Consider the following 20,552-nt stretch of genomic DNA (forward strand, 5'->3'; position numbering starts at 1 on the left):
TCCTGCGCCTGGACTCTGCCTTCATCCCAAAGATCAACACCTGGTTCCATAGGGTGCAAGAGCTCATATTACCGAACCTTTGTCCGCATCCCAGGCATCTGAAGGAACGCGTCTGGTACACCCTGGATGTGAGACAGGCTCTGCGAAGATACATAAAACGGACAGCAGATTTCTGCAGATCGGAGGCCCTCTTCCTGTCGTTCTAGCCAGGGTCCATGGTTAAGAAGGTGTCCTCTGCTACTATCGGCAGGTGGCTGAGAGCATGCATTGCGGCTGCTTCTGAGCATCAGTCCAGGACTGCTCCTCGGAACGTCACCGCTCATTCCACGAGGAATGCCGCCAACACTGCGGCCTGGGCAACCATAGACGGCCTCTACAGAGCGGCTATGTGGTCATCTCCATTACCCTTTGTCAGACACTATAAACTGGACATTTTTGCATCGGTCGAAGCATCGGTCGACAGGCAGGTTCTCCAAGAGGTTGTTTCCACGGCCGAATCCCTGGATAGACCTTTTTCCTGCCCTAGTGACATGTAACTTGGGTATGTCCCATTGCTTGGACTCTCCAAGCAGTGCACAGAAAAATGACAATTGGTTTACCTGAAGGGTCCTTTTCTGTGCACTGTAGGAAAGTCCAACCCACCCTGGGGGGTTTTCGCCCAGGGATTTGGTACCATCAGTTACCATTGGACTTTTCTCTAAGCATCAATAAACCTACGACCTTCACTGGATCCAGAGATAGTCAAAAATCTGGTGTCACGAAGCACCAGGAGGCGTGGCCAAGGAAAAAGATTTCTCAGTCCCGGGGCAACCAGGCTAACTTAACCCATTGCTTGGACTCTCCTGCAGTGCACAGAAAAGGACCCTTCAAGTAAGCCAATGGTCAATTCACTCTCATTCATATATTTCTCCCCCCCCTCTCATATTTTAGGTTCTGTTTTCTGTTCTATTCTTAAAATAAAAATGACAAAACTTTATGTAGTGACGGATGATTGCTCTTTTTTGAGGCAGTCAAAAATCACGATAGAAACTTCAACTGTGATATTCTCCTCCTTTTTGTTAAATGCTAATTTTTATTTATGTTTTAATTAGTTTGTGTAAATATGCTTTTGTGTAAATTGTACTTTAGTTGTAAGTTGTTTGGGAGAAAAACAAAGTATTTGTGTGTACATTTGTGTGTGTGTGTGTGTGAAAGTTCATCCAGTTTACAATTTCCTCTTCAATCCTAGCTTAGTAACTTTTTTAGAAATGAAGTGCATATCATCTGGAACATTGTTGGCACATTTTGCTTGTTATTTTTTGTTATGGCAAAAAGTCCCATTGCATTTTCTGTCTCTAAATTAACTGGTCCATAGTTTGAAATGCTCTCCTGGTACGTGTGAACCCAGCCTTTTATATTTTTACTGAAGTCTTTTAAGTGATGTTAGTCCGAGGGTCAGGCAGTTAATCTAAGAAGTGAGCCTTCTATGTTATAGTGGACTTTTTAGAACTCTGATTTTGGAGGTCCCTGCCTTAGCTTGCATTTCTTTACAGCAATAGCAATAGCACTTAGACTTACATACCGCTTCAAAGTGCTTTACGGCCTTTTCTAAGCGGTTTATTGAGTCAGTATATTGCCCCCAACAATCTGGGTCTTCATTTTACTGACCTCAGAAGAATGGAAGGCTGAGTCAACCTTGAGTTGGTCAGGATCGGAGGAATTGAACTCCTGGCAAACTAGCCTGCAGCAATACTGCATTCTAAGCACTGCGCCACCATGGGCTCTTAATTTTTTACACAGCTTTATACAGGCATTTTTATCTTTTATGTGTTTGATGGTAACTGCCATGTGCCTGTTGCTGCACGTTCTATTGTTTTTATTTTGTTATTTCATTTTGTTTCTAAGAAAACTTAAAATAATATGTATTTCAAATAAACAATGATGGAGAGCAGGAGAATACAGATGTTGCTTCTTCAGGTGAAACAATGTTGTGTTATTTTGTTGTAACGTATACAATATGCGTCAGGGTGAAAAGCAAATTTAGTATCATTTTTCTCTTGCTGTAATTTTGAAAAACATAATTATTTTACTAGCAAATTTGAACCTTAATCTGTTTTTTGTTAAATTATCAAATTTCAGGAAATTATTTTATGCAAATATCTAGATGGAAGATTGCAAAATAAATGTGAAGTTACTTTGATTGTTCATGGATACCATCAGAGGTGGGTTCCTGCCAGTTCAAACCAGTTCAGCCGAGTAGATAGTTACTCAGCCGCCCATGCCCCCAAACCGGTTCTATCGGCAGTGCCATAGGCGACGCAATCTTGTTTTTTGCTTCTGCGCATGCGCAAAAGCAATTTTTCACTACTGCACATGCGCGCGTAGCAGACATCAAGTGTGTGTGAAGAGTGTGTGTGGCTGAAGTGCGTCCCTGAGAGAACCAGCAGTAAAAGAATCCAGAACCCTCCCCTGGATACCATCCCCAATCTCCATAGGGTATATAGATTGTTACAATCAAATTTATATACAAAATAATACAATTAACTGGTGCAGCAATTAAAATGTTGTAGTAGGACTGGAGAGTCTCTCTGAAAAATATCCCCATTTAACTGTGGAACTCATTGGAAGGTATTTTGCAAACCACTGTCAGCTGGCATGGTGGTTGTTGGTGAGGATTCTGTGAAAGATAATTTCATATACCCTGCTATCGGTTCCTTAAAGGAAAGGCAGGATCTAAAAGAGCTCCAGAAAAGATGGAGTGGATTATCTGAGACCATGTAGATGTAGCTGCAGAATGGTAAAACAGGGCACAGGGTTTTTTTATGTCCTTAATTTGACCTTGCAGATTAAACAAACATAGTAACTAATTTTGCACTATAACTCTTGGCCATTAGGAGAAACATTAGATTTTGCTTTCCAACTCATGAAATGGAAGTAGGGAGAATATAGAGTTAAATAAAGATTATTACCAATTGCATAATAACAGAAGAACTGATTTCCCCCCAAACTTAAATGATGTTACTAAATTTATTTTAAAGGTAACAAATGCATTTTTATAGAGAGGGTATTTTATCTCTCTTGTATTAATGAAGCTTAGTACAATGTTTTCAGCTCTACATTTGCATATTGCATTGGCTTCATTTGGTAATTTTGATCACTGTCACAAATATATGTTGGTTGAAAATTGGGTTGGATAGTGTGAGTGGAATGTTTTCTCTGCATGATATAGAGATACATTCTGATAGAATAAGATTTGAAAGATTTAATTCCTTGCGCAAGGAAAATTAAAGAGTTGATAATTTATTTTAAGTCTTTTCCCATTTCATAAGTGCAGGTTAAATGAAAATCGAGTTAACATGGAACAGATGGAATTTGTGATTCAGAGTAGTAGGAGCAAGCATAGAGCTACTAATCATGTTAATGATTTAGTCTCTATCAAGATACAACTCTTACCTGCTTCCTTGGCATAGATAGTTCTTGGTTTATGTCCATTCATTCAGTGACTGTTCAAAAAGGCAGTAGTGCTAAATGAGCAGACTTTTGTCTAGTTCTAGTTATCACAGCATTCCCATGGTTGTATGATTGCAATTTCTGACATTCCCTGCTGGCTTTCCACAATCAAAGTCAGTGGGGAAGCTGGCAGGAAGTCGGATGTTGATCATGTGAGGTCCTCGCTTAATGATTGTAACCAGCACTGTTGAAACTCCTGTCCCTAACGTAATGTGTTTTATGATCATGTTGCTTAGCAATGGTCATTCCAGTCCCAATTACTTTTGTAAACTGAGGACTACATGTATATACTCATGAGCTGCTGTATGAATACTTTAGATAACATGTTCTGAGTGGGTACAAAAATGAGTGGAATAGTATACAGTTTTTTTTAAATTTATAAGTAGTTTTCTCCAATTTCACACTTTGAGGATGTGTTGGAACTAAGTTTCAAAACCTAGTCTGTAATTGCTAAATATGTTACAGTTCCTAAACATCTGGAGACTATTAGTTTGGGGAGGGCTTCTCTGATGCACATATAACTTTTTAAAATTCCATGTGGATTCCTAAGATGAAATGATTACGGTAATAATGATGTATGTGTTTGTGGACTCTCCCAAAGGGATGGCCTTCCCTGTGGATCTCCTGGATAACTACAGTCATGAAGATCTTGAGAGTTCTGGAGAGGATTATTTATCTGAACTTAGATGTGGAGATCCAGAAAATCCAGAATATATCTCTCTTGTTGATAATATCAAGGTAAGATTGGAATCATAGCTATTTCAGGGCATGAATCTCTCTCTTTAATGTCTCTTGGTTCAGGAATGTACTGCGTCAGCAATTCACAGATCCAAATCAGAGGTGGGTTCCTACCAGTTCGCACTGGTTTGGATGCACCCAGTAGTGGTAATGGAACCTGGGTCGCCAAACTGGTAGGGACAGCAGGCTAGCCACGCTCCCAAACTGGTCTCCTGCCCGCTGCTCGCTCGCCCACCTGACGCGTTTTTCGGATGGCAAGCTGACCGGAGCTGGGAAGTGGCTGGTTGGCAAAGAACCCTCTCAGCCTCCTCTTTGAGTTCCGGAGGATCAGAGGCTTCTTTTCTACCCAGCCACTGGCTGCAGAGTGCTGAAAAGTCCTCCAGCAGGTGAGAAGAAAGCTGTGCATGGCGGCAGCGACTGAAGGACTTTTCCACGCCCTGTGGCCAGTGGCTGGGTGGAAATGAAGCCTCTTGGCTTCCGAGTTCAGCAGCAAACTCAGTCCCTTCACAGCGTCGCTTTTCTCCACGCCCGAGAAAGATCAAAAGGCACAGAGCAGCACCTTTCCCATAGTCCACGATAGCCCTGTTCCCTACCTGCTTTTTAAACCCTACCTCCACGAAGAGAGCTCCAAATGGCGCTGCCTTAAGGACTCAGCCGGCATAGCCACCTAGAGGTAAGAAAATGAACTGCTGAGGGAAGGAGCCGCCCTTCATCCCCAGGGGTGCTCCACCCTCTCTCCCACCTGCCTTGGCAACTCTGATTGTGCTCATGCACCCTTGTATGGAGGAGTGGAGCACGCTGTAAGTGCTGGAGGGAACAATCTGGCAATTTGGCGATGAGGAGGAATGCTCTGTCCCTTCCCCTGGGGAACACCCCAGAACCCATTTTTGGGTCAAATATGGTAATGGAGAACATGCGCTTCATCGGTGACATTTGTGGTTCTCTCGGCTTTGATTTACACAGGATTAACTCAATTGTTTGAGGTTTGTGTCAAGGCACCAAACCACAGGCTAACCACACTGGAATGGATTCGCATTAGAAACCAGCCACACATTTTAAGCTTGCATGGTATCCTAGCCCAACTTATGTGTCTTCAGATCAGTGCTGCAGAATCTTTGGGTGCCTGGACTCTTCTTAGCAGTTTTAGGTAGTCTATGAATGTACGTTGAGGCAGAAAAGGGGCTGCTCCTATGCTCTGTCCCAAGTCCCACAGAGGAGATGGAGTGAGTGAGGGGAAAACAGTTAAAGAAGGATCAATTTTAAGTAGCTTACAAATTCACTTTTCTGAAGTAGGTGCACTTAGCTGCCTCTTTGAGAGCCAGTGGCCTGACCGGTGCTGCCGCCAGCTGGGCGGACAAAGGGAGCGGGTTGCAGCCTCGGTCTGGTGTGAGCTGCGGGCCTGGCCTGGGGAGGTGGGGAGCTGCTTGCCCGGGTGGCTTCTGCGACGGCCACGGGAGGAGTGTCCCTTCTTGCCTCTGATGGCTGGCGTATTGAGGCGGGGCAGCTGGGTCGTGTCCCGTCCCCCCCCCAAATGTCAAAAAGTCCCAAAAATTTTCACCATCGGTTCGGTGGGCGTGGCTTGATTGGGACGCATGTGACTACATGTGCATGAGTGATGTCAAGTTGGCCACGCCCACTCAGTCACCCCCCCCCCCACTAGCCATACCCACTGAAGTGGTGGTGAAAATTTTTGAAACCCCTCACTGATCCAAATGAATAGAATTAACAATGATGAATTTTTTCTCTCTCTCTCTTAGGTTCCAATTTGTTTGTCAACTGTAGGCTTCGTCCCCCTTTACGGTGGAGAAGAAAGACACAAAGTCCTTGCTTTGTTTGCACCAGAGGATTCACTTGCAGGTTTCTCTTACATTTTGAATTGTAACAATGTAGCATTTTGATCTGAGTTATTATTTTTTTCAGTTCCCATGCTGTATGTTGCTTTTGATAAGAAAGTTTTAGAAATACTGTAGAAATCATGATAAAACGGGGATGCAGTTGAAACTGGGCAAAGAGCCTTTTGGTGCGAATAGCTTCTCCGTTCCAGTTTTATAATGTTTGAAAGACTTGATTCAATCATAGATTGAATCATTCAATCAGACTTGATTCAATTATTTTGAAATTACCTGTTCAATCAAGCTTTGATTGAACAGGTAATTTCAGTGAATATAAGCCTGGAATTGAAGATGTAGGGTTTTCCTGAATGTTCTCCTTGTACATGAAAAAAGTAAATCATGTGTGAATCTAAGGTTAATTGTGATTTGTTCTTACAAGAGCAGACTGTCATTGGTTGCCATTTTGTTGCTATCATAGTACTGTCATTTTTCCTGGTGTATATACCTTTCCTTAATTTTAATTAAGGACTGATACAGTGGTGGGTTCCTGCCGGATCGCGCCGGATCGCGCGCGCTCCCTTTTGGCGGTAAACCCGGATCGCACGCTCCCTTTCGGCGCTAAACCCGGAAGTACGGTCTTGCCCCGCCCCTGGCGACGCGACGACGCTTGCCTGCGCTCCACCAGCTCGGCTGGGAACGGAGACGTTTCCTCAGCGGAGCGGAGCGCCTGAAAGGGACGCAGGCTCAGCCTGCCAGGCTGCCACCACTCCACTGAAGACATTGCTGAGCAGAGAAACGTCTCCGTTCCCAGCCGAGCTGGTGGAGCGCAGGCAAGCGTCGTCGCATCGCCAGGGGCGGGGCAAGACTGTACTTCCGGGTTTAGCGCCGAAAGGGAGCACGTGCGATCCGGTGCGATCCGGCAGGAACCCACCACTGGACTGATAGTTGATGAGGGCTTCCTTTGGTTCAAGTAAGTACTATAGTTACTTATTCAAATAAGTAGTTTCTTTAAGTTTGATGATTTAGAAGTTGAGGTGAACCCAATATGCCATTCTTTTCAGAAGAAGTCTCTTGCATGTAGAACCCACATATCTTTTGAAAATGAGCATATGATGGGATAACGTAAGCTGGGAAGTGACTGCTTCTAAAATGGGACCAATCCCAGCTTTCTAAGAAATGCATGTACTGAAAACGTATTAAGTATTATAATTAAGAATAACACTAATGTGAAATATAAATCTCTACAACCAATGATATTTACTAGGCATAATTAGAATTGAAAGACTGAACGCATTCTTACTTTACATTCTTTTCCTCTTTGAGCTGTTGCCTTGTTTCTGGCTGATCAGTGGTGGACTATTGATGATATTTTGAGGACATCATCTCCTTCTAGAGAAGGACTTCTACGGGTAAATGAAGTTGCACTTGTAGTACAGTGTTTGATAATGAAATCTAAAGCTTAACATAAATAAAAGAAATGTCTGGCTTATTCAAGTGTGCAGTCTGATTTACTTGGAATAGAATTGCCTCTGCATACAGTTAAGCTGTGTCAAGCATTTTGACTTGTAGTGATGAGTAGTTTATAATATGGAGAATGCCTCAAATAAAGATTTATGACTGCAATTGTTTTATATTTCTAGCATCTCTCATAATTGAGCATGCTGCTAGGGCTGATGGGATTTGCAGTTCAGCTGTGGGTTTATTATTGTTTTACTGTATAATCCAAGATAACTTCACTCAAATTATTTCATTTCAATAAATTCCGAGCTCTGAAGAATTAGCATTCCTACCCCAACATTATAGGATTTATGTTTTCTTTCTAGTCACTGTATCCTAACTTTTGAGCCACTTTCAATCACGTTCATAATATAGAATTGCCCTACTAGGTTTTTATCCACTCCTCATTTTTATTTTATTAATAGACATGTATATCTACTTTCTCCTAAACTGTTTGAGGTGCTTTAGAAATGTAAGCAAATTAACTAATAGCTAAAACCAAAACTAAAACCCCATTCTACTTTCATTCTTTTGGAAATATAAATGTGGATTTTAACTATATGAGACTTCTGGCTATGTTTACTAATTCATGTGTGCTTTTGTAGGCGAAATCAATTGGGGAGAGAGTCGTTCTTTATGTGCTCAACAGAATAATTTATCGTAAACAAGAAATTGAGAAAAACGAGGTCCCGTTCCTTTGCCATGGTAGCCATGATTATGCAAAAATTCTGTGGAAGAAAGGAATGGCTATTGGTTTTTATTCTATTAAACTGCCAGGTAAAACTATTCTTTCAATAAAAAAGTAATTTAATGCGAGGGGATAAAAACCAAGCCCATTTTTAACTTCACTTGCAAAGAACTAGTCTATGTCCACAATTCCCTTGTATTTTTATTTTGGAAATGGCAAGGGACATTTTTACCTATTCAGTGTGACACAGACAAGAACATTCCTTACGAGCTGGTTGTGGTTATTAATTATGATGATGGTGATTACTGCTGTTGGTGAACTGCTTATGAACATATCCAAGAAAGTAGCATAAACTTGTAAATTTGCCTTTATAGAAATCACACAGTTCTAGGAACCTAGGAAACATCTTTATAACAACATAAATATATAGAAAAAGGTCAACCTTCAAGTTTTCTAGTTCAGAAAAAAATGTTTACACCTATCTTGATGAGTTTCATTTTATTGGCTCCAACCCAAGCTTTTACTACAGCTGTGCATTGATTTAGCATTTGCCATACAATCTGACAGAAGTTTATGGAAGGTTTTGGGCTTCCATTCATGATTTTACATCCAGAGCATGGATGTCAAGCTTCTCAGCACTGTATCTGTGATTAATCATTTCAGATAATGAGATATGCTGGTAGCATTATGCACATTATGAGAACATAGGTTTATTTCCGTTCTCAATATGGACACTCAAAGTTGGAAATCAATAAAAAAAGAAATTAGAGAAGGAAATTAAATTCCTACAGATTAAGCCAGGGTTACCTCCTCAGATCTCAAATCTACTTACCCAGATTTAAATGCAGTTGAGTGAGATTGATGTCACCGAACTCTTTTGCTAATTCTTGACATCGTAAATGAAATCCTATTTAAAGTTATAGGCTCATTTCCCTGTCTTTACAGACTGCTAAGAGATAGGACAGATCACCAAGTGTCTTGGTTCCTTTATTCCTATTCTCACATGGACTTTAATCTATTTTAATTGAGGGCTTCCATGCAGACTTCCCTTCCTTCTTCCTTCTTGTAAGCAGAAAACAATCCTCCTTTGTTCAGTTTAAAATTGCAATGGTTTTAAAAAGGCCATGTAATGAATGTCTAAAGAACCTTGGTGAATTAGTAATGATTGCTTGTTCTCTCTCTTTCTCCCCTTCCCTCCCTCCCTGCCCCCTTCTCTTAATTTCGAAGGAAATCAGTTGCCAAGTGCAACAAATTATATGGCCTTGACAGCTCTTAGAAACTTGATATTTGGCCAGATGGCCCTCCCTTCTGCCATGACTTGCCAAACCTTGGGGGAAGGTAAAAAGCAGATGGCAAGGGATTCTTTTGTTTTAGTTGCTGATATTTGGACCTTCTTGGAATAATTTCGTTCAGAAGTTTTAGACAGGTTAGAGGGTGGTTTGCCCATTTTTGGAATTGTACGTTCCTATTAGGAGAGGGCAGTTTTGCCTAACCTGCTCCTTTGTTACTTGCAGGCTGGAGCAGTGAGGATCAATTTCCATAGTAGGTTGCTTTCCTACTACTTGCTCCTTAGTTTGCCAACCCTGATTGCATTTAGGGTTGACCTCTGCAGTCATGTCATCAGTCTGATAAGGCCTGGTCTGCAGTAGCTATGGTAGGAATAAGAAGATAACACCCTCCTCCCCTTCCTGATTCTTGACAAAGTTTAGCGAAGACTAAGATTTTGTTCCTGGGTATAAAAAGAGATTTAAAGAAAACCCCAAACGAGACTATGATTTCATAATGCATAATCTGATCTTTTAGTTTATTCTAATTTGAAGAATGTGAAGAGCCAGTTAAAAAATAATAGGCTCATTATGCCTACAAACTGTTATTGAATTTTGCTTCAGTTACATGCACAATAATCAGGTGGATCAGAGGAAAGGACAAAGGATCCCCTAGTAATGATCTAAAAGAATGTGATGGACTTTAAAAGCAGGGTGATTGATTGCATGGCCAATATCATGGAGCCAACTATTGTTATTCAGGTTCACAAACATATTTTAATCAGTCTTTTAAAGTTTAAAAGCTTTTGTAGATTTTATGCCTTTTATTATTGTTACCCAGAGCCCAATTTGAAAACTTATTTGAGGGAAATAAAGGTATGTAAAGACGACTCCTTCTGAAATGCTAATTGGAATTGGCTGTTGCGTTTGCAGGGAGCATTTGTAGTGCCTTTCTTACTCAGAGCTACCAGCTTCCTGTTCTGGACACAATGTTTGTGAGGAAGAAACATCAAAGTAAAGACTTTGGCCTTCTGATGCTGGAAGATTTTGTGGATTCTTTCACTGAAGATGCCCTTGGTTTGCGTTTCCCTTTGACATCTTTCATGCGTACCGGTAAGACCTGCAAGATACTTCAGAATGTTCACTGTTTGAAATTTAGGAATAGAGTTTGATATCCTGAACGGATATTGCATATCTCAGTTATCAGAACGTATTTTTCTGCATTCTTGCTATTATCACTTATTTTAGCTTCAGGTCCATCCTTTTACACGCAAGAAACAAATATCTGAGAAATTTAGGTGAGGCCTGTAATCTTTTAAGAACATTTTAAAAGGATTTCCTGAGTTTTAACATCCTAGGTCCGTGATGGCAAACCTATGCCACGCATGCTGGAAGTGGCACACAGAGCCATCACTCTGGGCACGCCAGCCATTGCCCATTGCTCTTCTGGGTTCCGGCACGCACATGCCAGCTGGTCTTCGTGCATGCTGGAGCACCGGATACCGGAAGAGCAACTCCCTGGCGTGCATGTACGCACCGAGAAGGTGAGCTTCTGGTTTGTGCCGCGCGCATGCGTGCTGGCCAGTTGGTCTTCGTGCGTGCATGTACGCCAGAAACCGGAAAAACAGTTCAGCTTTACCTAGTCTTCCAGTTTCCGGTGCTCCCCCCACCTGTGTGCACGCGTTCCCGTTTTGGCACTTGGTGCTGAAAAGGTTAGCCAACACTGTCCTGGGTATTGAATTGCTTATATTCAGCACTGCTTTCATTGGTATATTAGGCAAGGCAAACATTTAGCAGTCCAAGAGCTATCTGTGGCTTTTGAAACAGTTCTACGCAACTAGGATAGGTGTACTGTATGTACCGGTTCTCTACAGACTGCAGAGTGCTCTTGTGCTTCTGTTTGTGACACGGTTATGTTTTCAATGCTCCATTTAAAGCAAATGCTAAAATAAAAGTGTTGCCATATTTTGGGGGAGAGAGTGGGAAGCTTGTCAAATAAAATAAAAACAAATCTGGATGGTTTACCGAATTGAGTTCTATTTCTCTCGCTCTCAGCTTGCCAGATGTACTTTGAAAGGTATCCAGGGGATCGTGACCTTCTGTGGGAAGTTGAAGGCATAGGCCACTGGCACCAGCGAACACCCGTTGCTACTGTTTTGCAGAGAGAAAGTTTAAAACTCAAAGGTAGGAGGCATTGGCATATAATGCAATTAGGCAAAAATAGAGACTGAGAATTTTTACTAGCCTGTGGGTGTTTTCCTGAGGTTCTAGAAAGGTATCTGGTTTTTAAGAACAGCAAAAAGAAACTTCCTTTCAAACCAAGTTGTGGAACTGAAGGAAGATTGTTTGGGGCAAGGGAACCAGAGTAGATTCGTAGGTGGAAGATTATTGTGCTACCATAAAAGTCCCAACTTCCAGGTCTAGGGCAACCTGCTGTGGCTAACTCACTACGGGACAACTTGCCTCGGGAGCCCACGGTGAGTTGCACTGCAACTGCGGTGAATTGTTCTGTAGAGAGTTGTCCCATGGGAAGGGATCATGGCGAGTTGCCCAATGGTGGGTTTCGATTTATTTTACTACTGATTTGCTCGTGCGCCCTCGCTTGGGGGAAACTTATGTGCATGCGCAGAAGCGTCCGGGTGTCCGACCGTAGCCTCCCGCTGCTGCCATTACCGGTTCCCCTGATCCAGGGCGCACGGGCAGAAATCCACCTCTGGAGTTGTCCCATTCCGGCTCTCCAGATGGACTCAGAGTTCTGTGCCTGCAAGGACTATTGTACACCTTTGTGTAGTTGACCAGATGGGGGTTTCTGTAATGGTTCTAATGGAAAAGTAAATAGGGCCTGCTCTTTTGGTGTGCTTAAGTCTGCCCACAGAAAAAGGCAGAAAATAGTATCAACCTATACGGGGGGAGATAATATTTTGTAATGGTTGCATTTTTATTTGTTTTCCCCTATGAACAAGAAGCCTTGCAAATAGAAGCTAACACTTCCCAGAATGAGGAACGGTTTCTGCACTCTTCCACAGATAACAGCCCATTGCATGAACAGGCAGTTGACCCCAGTGAAGCACACTTAAGTGTAGGTATAAAATAGCTTCCTTTGAATTATTTAGTACCTGCTCTGTGTTTTATATGTATGCCTATGATTTTGTTAAATTTGCCTTTTCAAAATCCTTAATGTTTTTACTAAAGTGGAGAAATGGGAAACCTCTTACAGTATCCAATTTAACGTGCATTGCTTTGTCCGCTCCCCAGAGTTTATAATATTCTTGTGTAAATAAAAGTATACATTTGGAATTAGACTTGAAGCAGTAATGTTTAGTGCTGCTTCTTTTTATGGGCTACAAAGAAAGCCTCAGATTGTGTAGCACTTTGGTAAGCAGTGTTCTGACCTAGGCTTACCCAGCAGCACAAAGCCGAGTCCGAGTCCCGATGAACCCCTTTTATTTAAGTTACAGTGAATTCCTTCCCAGCAAAGTCCCGACTTTTCAAGATAGTTCATAATTACTGACCTTTATCAGGCTTGGAGAGTGGCCAGGCTGATATCTTTCAGACTCCGCAATACTTGGCAAGAATGCAGGAATGAACAAATTGTCTCCTGCAAATACCCCTCTCCTTTCGCTCCTCTTTTATTCCCTATGGGAGGGTCCATTCACTGTCCACCTGTGGCTTTACTCCCAAGTTGACCCTTATTCCTTAGCTGTTCCCTGCGTCTGGCAACTCTGCGCATGCGCACACTGGGGACAGGCTCCAGCTGTTCGTCTGCCTCACTGATGGCTACCTCCGAAGGCAGCTGATAACTGTCAGACGGCCCTGGCCTGATCTCTGCCTTTGACACAGAGTATTCCTCAGAGCCTTCCCCTGACTCCAGGACTGGCCCGTGTTCCTCCCCAACTTCCTCACTGTCTGAATCTGCTGCCAGCTCTGCTGCCCATTTGCGGGCCACAACAAGCCAGCAGAAAAAGGCAGAAGACAATTGAAGGTGCATCCTGACTTTAATTCAGTTTCAGCAGTGTGTGACATTTCTCCAAATTCAACTATCAAAAACCATTAGGAAATTGTAATTTTATAGGTCTGATTTTTCAATTTTCAGCAGTAAAAATGGGATCAAAGTTTTTAATCCTCCCCATCATTCAAATCTATAAAAACCATACAGGAAAAAAGATTGAACCTCATTTAGCTATATTAACAGTGTTTTCCTAATAGATTATCTCGGGCTGTACAGATGAGGGTTCTGGTGGGAATATAGTTTAAACATTTTGAATTTCTCCTTCAGTTCTCTCATATATGTTACATTTCTAAGGTTTTTTAAAAACTTTTTCTTCTCTCTTTAAATTCTGTATTTTAACTTTTTATATTGATGTTTTGTTTAATAAAGTAAAAATCAGTAGGGATATGTAACTGAATGAATGGAAGAGATCTATTAGCGATGGTTTGCTTTAAAGAGTTTCGGGTTTATGTTATGGATTTATAAACTTATGGTAAGTCTTCCTGTTTTTAAGGTTGATGTCCATACAAATAAAGATGGCTTTGATGTATACGAAGGTACCTCTGAAGGTAAAAAATGCAGTATTGCATCTTTTTTTGGAAAATATTCTTCGTCTATTATTCACTTTGTTCATGAATGCCTATGATTAGAGGAAGTACTTCAAAAGGAAACTTATTAATAGAGGAGCCCTCAATTATGTGTGTGTGTTTTATAAAATATTCATTTATCTTTTCCCTACTCCCAAACTCCACAATTTGGGTTCGTTCTCCCTTTCCCTCTACACACACACACACAAATAATTTATTTAGATACTACAACTGCAGAAAACTTCAGAATATGGATGGATTCATACCAATAGTAAGGGTCCATGTCATTGCTGTAAGGCTGGAGACAGCTGGACTGTGAATAGCTCCTAGTCATTAGTAACACATTGTTAAAGCAATTATATATTTTGAATTTGTTATATATCTTGGTATTATTTGTATACAAAATTAAGTTTTGAGGTGGTTTTTTCTTCTCCAGAACTTGTTCCTACTCGATCACGAAGCAATCATCTGAAACGTCCAAAGTTGGGGAAAAGAATGCAAGAACCCGGAGTTTCTGAAGATGTAAATACTTCTCAAACATTGGGAAACAGGTACAGTGTGTGATTCAATACAATCACAAATGAAAAATATCTGAATAGGCCTTACACGTATTTGCACAGAAAGACAGTATGTCATTTCACACTGAACAATATATATTTATTACTGTTAATCTGTGAAATTCAGGAAATGACTGTAAAACTGCATGAAACCTAGCATCAGTAGCAGGGCAATACCTTTTATCAAGTTCACTCAAAGTAATAAAAAGCAGTCTTGCAAGTTTTAAAGTTCTCCCGAACTCTTCACCAGGAAAGATGTTACAAAGAGCTCACGATTGGTAAGAATAAAAAAAAAAAGTGTAAATATTAGACAGGTGATATTTCACCTGTGATGACTATAAGTCATAACCCATCCCAAGTTGAGGATGGAAGACACTAGGTAGGTATTGTCAGTGTTGTGTCACAAAATAGCATTCTTGGATTTCCTGGTCTCCAAATAATTTGTTCCCAGTATTTTTCCTGTGTGCTTGAATAACCCAGCAGATCTGAAGGTGTCAGCAATTGTTCTTTGCCAGTAAATAATGTATGTAACTTAATATAGTCCTAAAAATCAAGTTGTGTGCATTTCAGTATCGCTCAGTTGCTGTTGGCTGTTTTACATGTATTTTTGTTGTTTCTCCTGTTGCATAGATTGGATCCTATTACTCATGTATCTGAACATTCAGAAGAATTGATAGATGAGATGGAAGAAAAAGTAATGGACAGGGAACAGGAAAAGTTAGTGGAGAATTCAAAACAATCAGTCCAAGAAACACTCCAGCAGTGTATTCCGTCAGAGAAGCAAGATGATAGAGAGGTACGATGATATCTTTAAAAGTACAGATTATTTATTACTAGTATTTTTAATCTTGCCTCTGTGACAGCTGTCTTCCATAAGATCACATACCATTGCTCATGTGATTTTTTTTTTTTAGGAAACAGATATAGAGCCAATTAACGGAGAGATAATGGAAAATGCTATCAAGGTAGCAATAGTGACTGAAGGATCAACAACAAATGAAGTTCTGGATGGAGAGTCAAAGTTACAATCAGACAGTTCAGAAGAAACAACTTTAACTCTACTTGTCCCACTAATCCTTGATTCTTCAGGGAAATCCACTGAAGACAGTGATGACAATATTTCAGATAAGGTGAGGGAATGTTAAAACAATGTTTTCAGACTGTTTTACACTGGACCCCTAATTTAATAGCTTTTAATACCAGGCAGTGGATTTTATTTTGTTCTTCCAATACTTTGAATTTTAAGTTCTTATTTGGGTTGCAGTATTGGAGGGGGGGGGTATCTTTATCACCGTTTTTCTTGTCTCTCTTCACTTTTCTTGTTGTAGTTATTTCATAACTACATGTGCGTTTCTTCTTATATACTCATTTTAAAAGTTGCAGTATAATACAATACAATAATACAATAGCAGAGTTGGAAGGGACCTTGGAGGTCTTCTAGTCCAACCCCCTGCCTAGGCAGGAAATCCTAAAACTGAATGCAGTATTCCAAGTGTGGCCTTACCAAGGCATTATAAAGTGGTATTAACATTTCACGTGATCTTGATTCTATCTCTCTGTTGATGCAGCCTAGAACTGTGTTGGCTTTTTTGGCAGCTGCTGCACACTGCTGGCTCATATTTAAATGGTTGTCCATTAGGACTCCAAGATCCCTTTCACAGTTACTACTGTTGAGCAGAGTACCACCTATATTGTACCAGTATGTTGAATGGAAGTTCATTTGGGAAATGTCCTGCTTTAATAAATGAAACTGTGTTTGCATTTCAGTCTACCCAACATGTAACAATTCCATTTGAAAACAACTGCTTCTGTCCATCTCTGCTTCTTTGTGCATGCTGGCTTTTATATGGCGACGTCATACTTGCGTCATCTTTACTATTGTCCTGATTTTTCAGGTCATCTAAAAGTGAACATTTTAGATAACATATTTTAATAGAAATCTATGGCAGAAGTGAGAATGTATGAAGTAAAGAAGGATTCTTTGGATTAAAAGCAACATCTATGATATTACATTTCTTAAGAGTTTTGTACGTAATATTTGACTTACAGTGGTACTTCCTTCCTTCCTAAGGTTGAGAATTTGGCAGATTCTGAGCTGCCAGGAGAAGAGGAGCAGGTTACACAAAGGAAAAGAGGAAACGCCGATCCTGTTTCAGCAGCAGAAAAAGAATCTTCTAATAATGGTCTTTCAAACTCAGTAGCAGGCGAGGCTCCAGAAGATGCCATTTCTGAAAATGTCTCTCCCAACACAACCTCTTCCTTGGAAGAGCAAAGCGAAGAGGGCGGATCTGACTCGCCAGAAGCCCCCATTAATCTGGGTCAGGGGGCTCTGATGATGGTGGAATTGGAGGACATCTCTTACCAACAACATTCTGAGGGACAAAAGAACCAAATGGATGAACAGTCTGAAGAGTCAGCTGAGCGAGTGTCTGAGAGAGCTGCTGACAGCAGTTCAGAAGAAGCAGAAATTGAGGTGCCCGTAGTAGACAGGCGGACCTTACGAAGAAAGGCTAAAGGATACAAAGGCCCACCTAAGAAAAAAGGAAAACTAATTTGAACAGAATTGTGGTCAACCTAAGTGAGAATGATTGCCATTTTCATTGTGTTACTTTCTCCACAGAAAAAGCTGTAAAATTACATACCACTTTAGGATACACATGTATTTAAATACTGGAATCATTCCCAGTTTTTTATAGTCTGTTACTTATTTTGTTGTTTAACCACTACATAAAAGGAACCGAATTGACATGGAAGCAAATGTCTACTTTTGCTAAACAATAATCATAAAGACACCAGAAGTTAAAATGGGGACGATAACTATAAACCAATTATTTTGGAGATGTTGAAAATCCAAACAGATGCAATTGTATTGTTAAGCTGCCTCAAGTGGTTATTTGAACTCCCTCGTGTACAATAACACATAATTTGTGAGGTGTCAGGCATTTTCTTCATCCTGAAATGGTTACGGTAATTGCACACCTTGATGCTTTTTCCAAGCTTATCGGGGATAGGTATATATAATTACAGTCCCCCCCCCCCCAAATCCTTTTACTGTTATTTTGTAGTAAATTTACAAGCCTGTTTTAAACAGAAATATAAAATACTTGATATTATTTGTGCTTAGTTTAAAATACCCTTCAACTTTTCTATGGATACTATTTACCCAAATTAAAAAAAAAACCCAAGATTATATGATCCTAGCTAAACCTGAATCTTAAATCTGTGTTGAAGTACTCCTGATTATTTTGCCGGTGAATAAACCTCCTAATATATACATAGTAAAGTGAACTCTTTCAGAGTAATTGTAGATTAGACCATCATAAGAACTTACGGTTATCATTTTCAAAGTATTAGCGGTTGGATAGATTCAGTCGTTGGTTTGATGCATATTCAGTCTTTAGTTTCAGTACATGCTAGTAAAAAGATTCATTTGAAAATACGTGAAAGTGTTCATTTTACTCTCTTCAGAATTGGTCTGTTGTGACTCCTAGCTGTATAAGCTCTCAGGCTTCTCAGTAATAGATCAGCTGATTGCTTTTTAAAAAAATAACTCATCTTGATGTAGAGATGCTGGGTTTTTGTTTTAAAGGGTGTCATGAGAAGTTTTGGCTTTGAGATTTATGGAGTTGCCAAGTTATTTGGATTTTCAGCAAGATACACATTTTTCTAACTGTACATTTTGTATATCACGTATTAGAATTTGTGCAGAAATCTTGGTTCTAATTTAAACACTTTCTATGAAGCACATAAAGAAGCTGGTATCTTGTATTCTCCCCCTTTTGGGGGGGGGGGATAAAATAAGACATTTTGACAATTTAAGATTAGGGCAGATTTTTTGCTACTTAGTGCTGAGTTTTTCGAGATGGACAGGTTAGATAAGTTTTTGAAAGGAACCTTAGCTATGTTAGTTGTATTGAGCTAGATAAGGGGCCAAGGGGCTTGATAATTCTCATCTGTAAAACAGAACAATATTTTGTGAAGTGGTTAAGTGTGTATTTCTATTATGGCTTCCGGATTGGTGGTGATTTAATACTATACTAAATGTGTTTTAAATCAGTGTTTTTCCCCAAATCATAAATTTGACTTGTATATTTAAATATAAAAATATTCTCAATCTGTAAATTAAATTGGGTCTATATAACATTTAATTGAAAAGTTACTTCTTTCATGAAAGCTGAGCTTAACTTTTTTAGGATATTCAGTTATAAAATCTTAAGGAAAGGTCATTTTGACATCTGTGGTCACCCCAGAAAACTTTTTCATTGTTTTGTCTATAAACCAAAAGGATATTTTCCCTTTACGCACAAGTAAAAAAAACTTCCCGCAGAAAGCAACCTACTAGCTGAAATTATTCAAAAATCTCTCTTGGAGCACATATTGTTTATAAAAATGTACAATGCCTGCAGCAAGGTCTGGAAGAATAAAATTCAATTCTGATTTGTTATGCTAGCAAATATTTATATGTATTATGTAACAAAAACTTGTTTTGCCCCCTTTACTGGAATTAAGTAACCTTGCTTCAGTAATATGCTATTGGTGTCATATCAACTATCGTCTTGTAACTTTTTTACATTGCAGCAGTTATTGAAGTAGAACATTTAAATTATGCTGAGAAATTAGTTAAAAACAAATTTGTAAAGCGAAATTAAAATGTGCAGCTTCACAAAGGAACATGTTCTCAAAAGGATTATTATATTGTTTAGCTTAAATAGGTGAAAATGATTATTGGGCCTGCAAAGAACAAAATAGACCTGGTTTTGAAAAAAGTTCATAGCAGAAGTGAAAGATACTGTACAAAATTAAAAAGCAGTGTTATTCATCTGTTTTTAGGTTTATAAATAGTGTGTGAACTCAACTTTGTTTTTAACTATAGTTTTCTAGGATCTCATCATTTATTCAGGTTCTTACTGCTTCCAGTGTCGAGGTGTATTTTACATTTCATGCACATATTATTTTCAAGTATGATTTCATGAACTGTTTTACTGTACCTATTGCATGAAGTATGTAGAATCTCTTCTACATAAATTTAATAAAATGTTTACCTTTTAGCTCAATAGAAATGTTGTGGTTTATTTTTGTTTATGCACATCACTTAGTCATGAAATTGTAATGCAGTGTAAGCTTGCAGTACAACATTCATTTTTCATCATCATTACAGCCTCTGCTTTTAAGGAAATTATGTGGAGTTGTATTGTTGCAGGATCAAATGTGGGTCGGTCACTGGGACCAGAGGTTTTGTCTTCTGAGTTTTTCTTGAAATGGGTTCCAGCACGAGTCCGAAAGCTTGGAGGAAAAACCTCTGGTCCTAGTGACTGACCTACATTGGATCCTGCAACATTAACCTGGGACAACATGTGTTTGCCTTCATTCATGAGTTGTATTGTTGATAATACATTTTAATACAATTCTTTCTTAAATTAATATGTTGTTTCCCCCTTATGCTGTTTATTGTTTCTAATTGGTTAAACTTACATTTGCAATTTTCTTATAGTACTTACTAGCTTGAAAAATTCCTTTCTTTAATCAGGATGGATGAGCATTTATCCAGACATCCATGGCCCAATACAACTTGATGGAACCTAACTAGACATAGTAGGTCAATAGAAAAAGAGATCAGTGATAAGATTTTTACATTGTAGCTAGGAAATCTGATCCCTTAGGTTCAATAGAAACTTTGCTCCACCAAGTCTTGAATGACAGATATTATATGCAGTAAAAGTCTACCCATAATAATACATTTGAAATGTGTGGCAAGCAGAAAAGCAGTAGAAAAGAGAACCCTAGTCTCTTGATCACAAAATGAAATTAATATAATGTAATGTGTTGTTATACATACTGGATATGAAAAAGTGTTAAAGATCGGTTGCAGTAACATTACTGGTAGAAATGCAGTTCAATAATTGGACTACTA

General features: G+C 39.7%; 1 protein-coding gene across 5 annotated transcripts in view; it reads left to right on the plus strand.

Moving 5' to 3' along the window:
• FAM169A (family with sequence similarity 169 member A) overlaps nucleotides 1-19,687 on the plus strand; it is a 32,591-nt gene extending 12,904 nt beyond the window's left edge. For 4 of the 5 annotated variants that reach the window (XM_081945113.1, XM_081945112.1, XM_081945110.1 and 1 more), the window contains exons 2-13: nucleotides 4,091-4,227; nucleotides 5,985-6,084; nucleotides 7,383-7,468; nucleotides 8,162-8,333; nucleotides 10,443-10,622; nucleotides 11,565-11,693; nucleotides 12,473-12,588; nucleotides 14,012-14,066; nucleotides 14,521-14,635; nucleotides 15,272-15,437; nucleotides 15,556-15,771; nucleotides 16,713-19,687. In XM_081945113.1, the coding sequence (XP_081801239.1) occupies nucleotides 4,093-4,227; nucleotides 5,985-6,084; nucleotides 7,383-7,468; nucleotides 8,162-8,333; nucleotides 10,443-10,622; nucleotides 11,565-11,693; nucleotides 12,473-12,588; nucleotides 14,012-14,066; nucleotides 14,521-14,635; nucleotides 15,272-15,437; nucleotides 15,556-15,771; nucleotides 16,713-17,198 (1,956 nt within the window). In that variant the 5' untranslated portion in view covers nucleotides 4,091-4,092 and the 3' untranslated portion in view covers nucleotides 17,199-19,687. The remainder of the gene's footprint in view (nucleotides 1-4,090; nucleotides 4,228-5,984; nucleotides 6,085-7,382; nucleotides 7,469-8,161; nucleotides 8,334-10,442; nucleotides 10,623-11,564; nucleotides 11,694-12,472; nucleotides 12,589-14,011; nucleotides 14,067-14,520; nucleotides 14,636-15,271; nucleotides 15,438-15,555; nucleotides 15,772-16,712) is intronic. The other variant, XM_081945111.1, reaches the window with a different exon arrangement.
• Nucleotides 19,688-20,552: the final 865 nt, after the last annotated feature.

This window comes from Natrix helvetica (genome assembly GCF_964273705.1).
Source record: "Natrix helvetica genome assembly, chromosome: 2".
Taxonomy (NCBI): domain Eukaryota; kingdom Metazoa; phylum Chordata; class Lepidosauria; order Squamata; family Natricidae; genus Natrix; species Natrix helvetica.